Raw genomic sequence first — 11,174 nt, 5'->3', positions numbered from 1 at the left:
CTTTAAAGTTATTTTAGAATACTATATTTGTATCTTTGAAATTTATTATTGTGCTAATAAATAAGATACAAAAAAATAAATAAGAAAATTCACCCTATGTCAAAAATTGCTACTAAAATATTCCTAGTGAGGACTAACGAAAATTGTAACTATCAAAATTTTGTATACGCTAATTAAAGTTAAGTTGAAGTATAAAATTATTTCTATATAAAAGTCATTATCCAAGCACCATTCTATTACTGAATAAAATTTTAAAACGCTATCATGTATCTTATTTCTCAAAATAAAAAAAGGTAACATCCCTTGCTACTGTATTTCTTTATACGAGGTATCTCACGAATGGAATTTACTTAAAAAATCTTGTAAAATTTCTCACCGAATGTAAAAATTTAACATGGAATTTTTCTATAACAAACATCTGCTATTGAATGTTAACAAATTCTTCACGACAAGTTATGGAAAGCTACTTTAATTGGATAACATTTCACGAATTTGGATGTCATCCGTGAAATTAAGTCTCAATGGAAATTTGGAAAGGCCTTATCCGCGAAATGTTTATAAAAAATTAAGTCCCCACGGAATCTTAACATTTCGAAGATAAGGTCAACCAGGAAATTTGATCCCTGCAAAAGTTTATCCCATCAAGTTAAGTAAGGAAAATAACGACGATGAATATCAATGACAAAATACTGAAATGAACAATTCAATGAAAATTCAATTATAACTACTTTGAATACCTGACTTGAAAGTACATTGAAATTTGGAAAATATTGAAGATTGTTAACATTTTGTAAAAACTGAATTTGCGAAGAAGTATCGATCCTTAACTTAAAAAGCAAATGATTCAATTTTAACCGTCCAATAAAACCTGAATAAAAAGAGTTGAATAAACAAAAATAATTAAAATAATAAATATTAAAATAATAAAAAATAATAAAATTTAAAGCCTTTGTAAATATTGTGAACTAATTTTTCCAAAAGTTCCAAAAAATGAAAATAATTCAATAGAACCTGAATATTGTCTGAAAAAAGTGTTAAGGAACAAAAATTGATAATCAATTATTCAGATTTAACCGAATTTGACTCTCCATCCACCAGGCTGTTCACAACGGTCTTTTGGTGCTTGTTGACCACAAATACAATTGTACGTTGTTTTAGGGTCAAATCCTAAGATATCTCGTTCTTCATAAATACGAAATGAAAATGTAGATGAACATGTGCCAATGAAATACCTGAAAACGAGGTTAAAAATGTGTTATGTGTTATATGATATGGTAATTTCATTTCCGGAGAAAATCCAAGCAAAAATGAAAATTTCGCGTTTACCACCCTCTAAAAAAGTTTAAACTTTTGGTCAAAAGCTGTGAGTTTGAAAAAAAGTAACCTGATTTTTCTCGAAATATATAATAATTAGGGCTTCCGTCGAATGACCCCAAAAGGATATAGACATAAACACTCTTTTTTAATAAGAACAATTTTATAAGAAAATGGAGGCTCAAAAACGTCAAAGGAAATTAAATTTTGAGAACGTAGCTGAGGCTGGAATGACTGAATAAAATAAAAAGTCAAAGTTGAAAAAAGCCCAAAATACCTCAATATTACCCTAAAATTAAGAGCAGGATAAGAACAAATTTGAGGAACGGATAAGGCTCGACAAAAAATTACTGCGGTTCTTAAACAGATTTCCATTCTTTCCATACCTGCCATGAGCAGCAATCCATTGGTCCATGATAGCAATACCCCCGTCTCGATACATTTCTACATCTTTCTTTGTGCGTGATATACGGTAAATCTTTGCTTCAAAGTGAGATTGTAATTCTTTCACCTCTGTAGAAAAAACAATTTAAATTCACAAATAACAAGTGATACTTTGATGGACCTATAATTGATATCTACGTGACGTGACCATTAAACAATCATTCAGAACACAAATAGTGACGATCTATTAAAATTAGTCGTTTGTTTCTTATAAAAAAAACGTTTAGAAACCAAAATTTCATGCTCTTGTTCTTTCATATTCAAGACTTCGTGAGCAAAAATACATCTCCAAAAAATTGAGTAATTTGGCTAAGAACATTGATGTATGTTTATTAATAGTGATTCTTGTTGATCAAGATGCTTTTTTTGAGCTGAAAAATTCATTTTTTACAAAAGTCTGCTTGAGCCATCTTTTATCTACTTTCATACAAAAAATCAGAAAAAAAACAATGGTCCAATATTTACTAAGTCCAAAAAACCCTTTTATGGCCGTTTTTTTAGCTGAAATTTACCCAAATTTTTTTTCTCCAAAAATCGGGCTCCGTCACATTCGAGGATTTATAGTTATGCATCTTTGTGCAAAAAATCGTAAAAAATGAAAGAGCCAATCAATCTAATACCTAAGCAATTGATAATGTGCTTATAAAAAATATCGAATTTGGCCAGTTTTTCTATAAAAACACGCCAAACAACCAAAATTTCCTGTCTAAACACTCGTGAGAAAAAAAAACATCTATATCATAAAAAAATTCAGTAATTTGACTGAGAACATTGATGTATGCTTATTAGTGATTCTTATAGATAAACATGCTTTTTTTGAGCCAACAAATTTTTTTTTGCAAAAATCTGCTTAAGCCATCTTTTATCTATGATGGTACCCTTCTTTTGTGCAAAAAATTAGAAAAAATTAATGATCCAATTTTTCACAAAGTCCAAAAAACCCATTTTTTAGCCGTTTTTTGGCCTAAATTTGCCCTAAAACATTTTTTTTCGAAAATCCGGTTCTGTCACATTCAAGGGTTTATAGTTATGCATCTTTGTGTAAAAAATCATAAAGAATGAAAGAGCCAATCTCGAGAAAAGCCAATGCCTAAGTAATTGATAATGTGCTTATAAAAAAATATCGAATTTGGCCAGTTTTTCTATGAAAACACGCCAAGCAACCCAAATTTCCTGTCTAAACACACATATTCTTCAAAAGTAAGCCCTCATGAGCAGAAAAAACATCTATCTCATAAAAAAATTGAGTAATTTGACTAAGAACATTGATGTATGCTTATTAATAGTGATTCTTATAGATAAACATGCGTTTTTTGAGCCAACAAAATTTTTTTGCAAAAATCTGCCTGAGCCATCTTTTACCTATGATGGTACCCTTCTTTTATGCAAAAAATTAGAAAAAATTAATGATCCAATTTTTCACAAAGTCCAAAAAACCCGTTTTTTAGCCGTTTTTTGGCCTAAATTTGCCCAAAAACATTTTTTTTCGAAAATCCGGTTCTGTCACATTCAAGGGTTTATAGTTAGGCATCTTTGTGTAAAAAATCATAAAGAATGAAAGAGCCAATCTCGAGAAAAGCCAATGCCTAAGTAATTGATAATGTGCTTATAAAAATATATCGAATTTGGCCAGTTTTTCTATGAAAACACGCCAAGCAACCCAAATTTCCTGTCTAAACACACATATTCTTCAAAAGTAAGCCCTCGTGAGCAGAAAAAACATCTATCTCATAAAAAAATTGAGTAATTTGACTAAGAACATTGATGTATGCTTATTAATAGTGATTCTTATAGATAAACATGCGTTTTTTGAGCCAACAAATTTTTTTTGCAAAAATCTGCTTGAGCCATCTTATACCTATGATGGTACCCTACTTTCGTGCAAAAAATCAGAAAAAATTAATGATCCAATTTTTCACAAAAGCCAAAAAACCCGTTTTTTAGCTGTTTTTTGGCCCAAATTTGCCCCAAAAAATTTTTTTTCGAAAATCGGGCTCCGTCATATTTTGGGCATTGCCATTTTGCATCATTGTGCAAAAAACTAATGAGCCAATCATGAGAAAAGCTGGAAACTAACGGACGGACAGACGGACGGACGGACGGACGGACAGACGGACGGACGGACAAAGGTTAATTTATAGGACCTCCACCGGGGTAGGTCCAATAATCAAAATCAAAAGAAAAAATTCAAAATAGCAGTATTGTGATGAAATTCTAAAATAGAAGCTTGTAAGCCGAAACCATCCAATAGTAATTTAGCCGAAATTGAAAAAATTAAATTCCCCTAAGAATTTCTTTCTTCCACCAGCCGCCAAAATAAATCCCCACCCTAAAGTCTGTCCAGATATAATTGGCAGTGGAAACAAGAATGCTTGTAACTTTTGATAGTCAAATATAATTATGGAAATTTTTTTTGCTTGTTTTAGAGAATCAAAAGCGCTATATTTGAATGTATTTTTGGTTGAAAAATTCGCGATTTTTAGTGGTAAAATATGCGATTGCAAAAATTGAGCTTTTTTTCTACTTATGATATAACGTTCATTTTTACACCAGTTGTAGTTCAACCTTAGGTTGGGAAGTTTGTTAAATTTCAAGGTAAACAAAAGAGTCCTTCGGAAGATATGGGACCCTAAATACCCCTTGGTAGCACTTTTCTGTGAAATATCAAATCTCCAACTTATTACTGTTTTATCAATCATATCGCTACCCCCGTTTTTAGTAATAAGTTGGAGATTTGATATTTCACAGAAAAGTGCTACCAAGGGGTATTTCGGGTCCCATATCTTCCGAAGGACTTTCCTGTTTGCCTTGAAATTTAACAAACTTCTTAACCTAAGGTTCAACTACCACTGGTGTAAAAATGAACGTTATAGCATAAGTAGAAAAAAAGCTCAATTTTTGCAATCGCAAATTTAACCACTAAAAATCGCGAATTTTTCAACCAAAAATACATTCAAATATAGCGCTTTTGATTCTCTAAAACAAGCAAAAAGAATTTGCATAGTTATATTTGACTATCAAAAGTTACAGGCATTCTTGTTTCCACTGCCAATTATATCTGGACAGACTTTAGATACATTCTTTACGTGTGAAATACTTTTACCTTCATCAGTACCGTCGGTAGCCAAGTACACCTTCTTCAGTTTGTATTTTTTCAACTGTTTCGTAACCTCGGTACCAATCTCCTCAATGGAAGGAACAGTCTCTTGATGAGCATACGTGAAATCACCACGCCTCATGTGGAGTGATAAATAGGGTCCGCCGAGGGCCGATCCGTCTTCAGGCATTTGCTTTCTCCAGTCATCTGCGTAAGGTGTTTTATCTTTATCATCAGTTGATTTTAATTTCTTCTCACGAAATTTGTCGGCAACTTCACGCAAATGTTGAGCAAAAACCAGACTTCTTCGTGCCTGTTAATTATAATTCAATTCAATTTCATTACTTTGAGTTTTCAGAACTTTGTAGCATCATAATCCCTAAATGCTGAATTATCGAATCTTTTGCGGTAATTATATATTTTGCTGTTCAGGGAATTGTTTCATAGTGTGCAGAGGGGTCCAGCCCCAAGTATTTTTCAGGGGGCTAAGGAAAATAGCCCCCAGCTAAATTCTAGAAACATAGCCCCCACCACCGCAGGTAAAAATTTTTTTCGAGAGAGATAAAACCTTCCCCACAGCATAGATTTTTAACATAATTTAAAATATCTTCAACCTATCAACTCTGCCCCCAGTTCTATTACACAACACCCAGCCCTAAGCTAAGGGGGAGGTGCATTCTATGTTTTATCAAACTAAAAAGTTCTTTAATACACACACATAGCCAAAAAGAAAACACTTTATTAGAGAAAAAGAAATAAACCTCTTAATTAACAAACGACAATGATTTAAAATGGTATACCTTGTAAAATTCAACACTGCCATAGTCAGTATGAAGAACTTGTTCAAATCTGTCAACCAGAATTGATCTAAAACAAATCATAAAATGATGAAGTAGCTAAGCGGATAATATTTTGATTCTATACATCAGAAAACCTCGTACTCCATACGCAGTGCCTTAGTTAAGGGAACAGAAGGTAGTATGATTTGATTCTTCATTCTAATGACTTTACTTTATGTCTAACCATAATTTTCATTTCAAACTTAAATAATTAGTAGGACTACATTAGTATTTGTAAAACATTTTACAAAATAGACTAAAAAACCTTTTTATTTTTTGTAAGGAATCACGGTGGAAAAAAGACTGGAGTCTATTTGCTGGTCCAAGTGTGCTGAATGGTAGTCTTAATTTTCAGTTTTTTCTACTGACTGATTATGAATAAACATTTTGAATTTTGACATAAAACCTAGACATATCATGCACCAATCACCTTTTGATAGGGTTGCAAGTCTTAATTGGAATCTTCAGGTGAGCAAAGCAAAAAAAATTCTTCCTAACACATTGTACACCAAACAATCACAAATTTTACTCGGGCTAATACAAAGGTCAGTGTCGTGTTCTGAAAATTTCCCCCATTTGGAGATTTAAATTGTAAGTTGTTATCTCTAAGTTGTGAAATGAAAGCGCTTCATAATTTCCAAGCTAATTGTTATTTGTGGCTATATTTGTTATTTGTGACTATAAATCATAATCATAATTGACAAGATGATCTCAATCCAAGGTGTCCACAATGGAACCAATTGTTCAATTACTCTTCAAATTGTGCATTGTGCACATCAAAAAAGATCTTTTGTTTTGACTTAATCATACAAAAAATAACACTTCATCAAACTGCATCAAAAAGAGTTTGCCTCCACCCCTTTTAACCAAATAAAAACAGGAAAAAGAAAACCTGTAAAACTTTAATATTATCATTTATCATTTTGATGTTTCTGCTGTTTACTCTAACAAGATGTAAACATAGGTTTGTAACGTTTTTTAGCTATACACAATATTTTTATTTTTGTTTTTGTAGCAGATTTCAATATACCTTAAGTAAAGAAATTTTTTCGTCAATTTTGATGCAATTTGGTGGAATTTATTTTGGCAATTTATCTAATAAAATTTGTCAATTTGGCCAGAATTAATTTTGGGGAACGACCTATTTTTGTTCAATATTTTAGCTGAACAAAGAGGAAAAAAAGGGGCTTTTAGGAGAAATGGAGACTAAATTGAAAAAAAATTAAATTTGGCAAGAATTTTTTTTTGGCAAATGACCTATAAATTTAAATTTGGTGGAAAGAAATTTTGGCGAATTTTTTATGCAATTCGCCAAAACTTCTTCCCTTAAGGTACTTCTCATGGGGGGGTATACTTTTGACGTCAACGTGTTGTGTCAGCATTGCAATCGTTGAAAAAGGGAAAGAAAAGATGTATATACCGTCAACTGCTCTAACTTGGGACGATTGGTCGAAACATGGAACCGTTGATATATTGCCTGTATTTTCACTTACTGTTAAATCTCTTTGACAACAAATTTGTTTTGACACACTTGCGTGTGTTCCACTACGGATTTTTTTCATATTTTGATTTAAAAGCCTACTCAGTGCGAAAGAGAAATTGTGTAATTTTTAATAAGCCATTCATTAACTAAAATCAAATGACTTTGGAGGTTCGGTGAAATGGTGGCTAAGTTGCTGTCCCATGTTTTGTCAGATAGTCCCAAGTTAGAGCAGTTGACGGTAAGTCTAGCCGCGTTTCTAATCCTATAATATAAAGTTTAGACTTCTGCTGCCTTTTCCTAATTATTTTTCAAAATTGTTAAGTTTTTCCTGATCTTGACACCTGATACCGTGAGAGGTCCTAAATCCGACACCACTGCCTAATTCCGACCCCCCAAATAACTGTTATGAAAAAAAATTCTATGTTTACAAACATTCCCTCTCCAAGTTGAACGATAAACTATTGCTAGAACTCTCGAAACAAAACATCTAACAAGATAGCTGTAATGTCAATTAATGTAATTAAAAAGTGTGAGTTGTAAAAATAATTACCTTTAATTCTGGATCAGTTGCTCATGTTTAAAACGATAACAGTTTTGTAATAAAAGTGACTTGTGCGGGAAAAATACGAAACAACTTGGACTGGTTTCCATCAAGAAACAAACAGACTAAATTGTAAAAATGGCGCAGAGTTGAAAAAAGGGCGGATGCGGTAGCAGTTGATTTGAATAACAAACATCGAATCAATGAGGCGGCATTTATCAACGCCCTCTTTACCACCCATAAGTCCGGATGTTCATTTACGGAAGGCCCGCAATCAAGCCTAGTGCCAGTCTAAAGTAATAAAAACCAGGCTTGATTACGTAACGTTTCAAAATGAGCACGCTTGTACACAGACCTCTTTTATATTTTCGTGAGCTTTGGAAAATCAAAACATCTCATTACCGTGAGTGGTCCTAAATCCGACAGCCCTGTCTAAATCCGACCCCCCAAATAACTGCTATGAAAAAAAATTCTATGTTTACAAACAATCCCTCTCCAAGTTAAGCAATAAACTATATTGCAAGAATTCTCGAAACAAAACATCTAACAAGATGACTAAAATGTCAAGATGTCAATTAATCTATTTTTCTGAATTTGTTGCTCGTGTTTAAAACGTTAACAATTTAGTAATAAAAAAATTATGTTTTGTATAAGAAGCAATTAATATTTTGGTTCAATTGGTTAAGTGCATCAAATGTCTCAGTTTAGTTGACACTTTGGTATCTTCATTGCGTCACAGCGAAATGCTTGTTTTTATTTTAGTTTGTATCTTTGAAAGACCCCATCAGATTTAGGCAGGGCTGTCGGATTTAGGACCACTCACGGTACTTTTTATGATGTTGTTACTACTGTTGTCATTTATGACGTTGTGCATATTGCGCAACAAAAAAAAATATTTTGTTATAAGAAGCAATTATTGTTATTTGGTTCAATTGGTTCAGTGTATCAAATCTCTCAGTTTAGTTGACACTTTGGTATCATCGTTGCGTCACAGCGAAAGGTTTGTTTTTATTTTAGTTTGTATCTTTGAAAGACCCCATCGGATTTAGGCAGTGGTGTCGGATTTAGGACCTCTCATGGTACTGAAAAAAAATTCCAGAGTAAAAAATTCTCCAACATAAATAATTTTTGTCTCCTGCATTTTGCCAAGGAAAAGTTGTTTTTTCCTACCAAACAGTTACATCAATATGCCTTCTTACCTGTCTTTAAAAATATAAATAAAAGTAATCACGGAAAAGGACGCGAAAAAAAAAGACATAAGTGTGAGAACAGAGTAATCAAACTCGTTAGAAGAAGTACCATTAGAAGTCATAAAAAATCAACCTGAATAAATGCAATCGAAATTCCAGAGAACTTCATAATTCCCCAAACAACATTACATTACTATGTCAAACTCCCATTACATAAATTGTACAATTACGTCAGAGTAGACTACGCTCGCCACCGAAGAGGTTTATTTGGAAAGGGTAATTACATTTTATTGTTCGCTTCTTTTTTAAAGATTGGCCGGGTTGGAAAAGTATGAATTTCTTTGTACACATTTTACCTACCCCAAATATTTAGGAGGCTGAGTTTTAAACAAATGGTCAAGTTGAAACGAACGATAAATGTATCAAGGTCTGTTTTATTTACCCCCTGGTGACTTAACAAAAGAGACTTAACTCGATGTTACAATCCAATTATTGAAAGTTTGTCTCGGCCTTTTTATAATGAGCGAGACATACGTTCTCTGATTACGCAATTTTCATATTGACATTTTCGAGGCATTTTGATGTAACTGCCAAAGGAAGGCAATATTATTTTTGAAGTTACCTTGCTTTAACTTTCTTTAAGGTGTCAATGAGGATGGTTGCGTGTCCTTGCACATCATAGCAATCTAAATCTTGCGCAACAACTTCATGATGCCCCCAAAAATTGGATCTCCACTTGTTCCCTTGCTTTGAAAAAGGAATTCTATCACCACACTTTCCAACTTCACACATTTCTTTCCAACCTCCTGAAAAGCCATCTGGATGACGTTGAAGATACATGACAAGATCTATTGAACTTGATCCAGTTATTTGTAAAAAATCGTCAAATTCCATAACTGGAACATAGCGATTCAGGCTTGCTACGTCAAAAAAGTTTGACCATGGTTCACCATTTTGATCCAAATATCTGTTCTGCCAATGGTACAGATGCTTCCAAGGAGCAAGAACAAGAATCCAGTGTTGATTTTCTTCTTCATTGAGTCTTTTTACAAGATTTGCAATTCGAATGTAAACATCACGTCTTAGGTTAAATCCCTCCCCAGGGTTGACATCGTGCATAATATATCTTGTATTTTCAGTTATATTGTGAGTCTGAGAAGTCACATGTAAAGTGTTCTTACCAAAAGCAAAAGATACATCTTCAGAGTGAGTATTTGTGAAGAATATTACCATAAAAAGAGAAACGATTGCCTTGATTTTAGCCGCCATCTTGACTTTTCGAATGCACGATGTAAACAAATTTGGTGCGGATGTTACACGCGGAAATTTTTCGTTCTAGGAACAAACGCCACGAGGGCTGTAAAGCAGGTGCAACCAAAAATGTCAAGTCACTGCGAATTCAAACACTTTGCAATAAAATACTTGTATTAAAGATCCATAAGTCTTTTAAAGCACTTCAAACACTATATTTTTGTTATACGTGTAGAGAATCGATTAACTGTTGCCTCGATGGAATACGAAACAACCCTAATGACACTTTTTCCGCATTTCATCCGTGCTTTTCAAATAACATCCTTTAAGCTTCTGATTAAATATATTGAACGTTTTCCTGTGTTTTGCTACCTCGTTTCAAACATTTAGGGGTTGTAAAAGACCAACCTGAATCCCAAACTTTATTGACGTTTTTATTTGACTATCATTTTGGGTCTTGTTCATTGCTGAAGTAGATGATCTCGAAAAGTCTACAATCGGCCGCCGAAATATTTGGCACAAAAGGGGAATACACTCATTTTGTTTTATAAGCATAACCTTTATAAGCATACTTAAGCTCAAATTTCCAGAAAAATTAAGCATAAGCTAAGCATACCTTGAGGCTCAGCCAAAGAAATTTTTAGAATCATAATTTCCAAAACTTCAGAAAATAACCGAAGAATGAAGAAGAGAATTACAAACAAAATGATTTTATTTTGTTTGATCTCTTATAAATAACACAACTTGGTCTCTTAAGAATGTACACTTTCTAAACTTACAATAAGCTATTCGTTTTTGTGAACGTAAAAAATATCCTCTAAAATATTTACCCTTCACCAAGCATAGGGTTAAGCATAGTCGAGGCTCAAAATTGAGCTTTACTCTTAAGCATAGTGAGCTTCAGCCGAAATTTACCGTATGCTTATAAAACAAAATGAGTGTACACATGTTTCCTATTAGCAGATTCATGCAAAAGTCACGAAAAAACGTCGAGTAAACAAACTTTTGATTGGCG

At 33.0% G+C, this 11,174-nt stretch overlaps 1 protein-coding gene across 1 annotated transcript; it reads right to left on the bottom strand.

Moving 5' to 3' along the window:
• Positions 1 to 945: 945 nt before the first annotated feature.
• On the bottom strand, positions 946 to 10,291 carry LOC136816588 (GDP-fucose protein O-fucosyltransferase 2-like). Its single transcript, XM_067072924.1, has 5 exons — positions 9,531 to 10,291; positions 5,656 to 5,722; positions 4,862 to 5,168; positions 1,701 to 1,827; positions 946 to 1,232 (listed from the first exon to the last, which is right to left on the bottom strand). Exons 1-5 carry the CDS (start codon positions 10,175 to 10,177, stop codon positions 1,070 to 1,072), a joined length of 1,311 nt encoding a protein of 436 aa, XP_066929025.1. The 5' UTR covers positions 10,178 to 10,291; the 3' UTR covers positions 946 to 1,069.
• Between the last annotated feature and the right edge of the window lie 883 nt (positions 10,292 to 11,174).

Source organism: Clytia hemisphaerica, unplaced genomic scaffold, assembly GCF_902728285.1.
Source record: "Clytia hemisphaerica strain Z4C2 unplaced genomic scaffold, Clytia hemisphaerica genome assembly, whole genome shotgun sequence".
Taxonomy (NCBI): domain Eukaryota; kingdom Metazoa; phylum Cnidaria; class Hydrozoa; order Leptothecata; family Clytiidae; genus Clytia; species Clytia hemisphaerica.
This window is presented reverse-complemented; position numbering and strand designations above follow the sequence as displayed.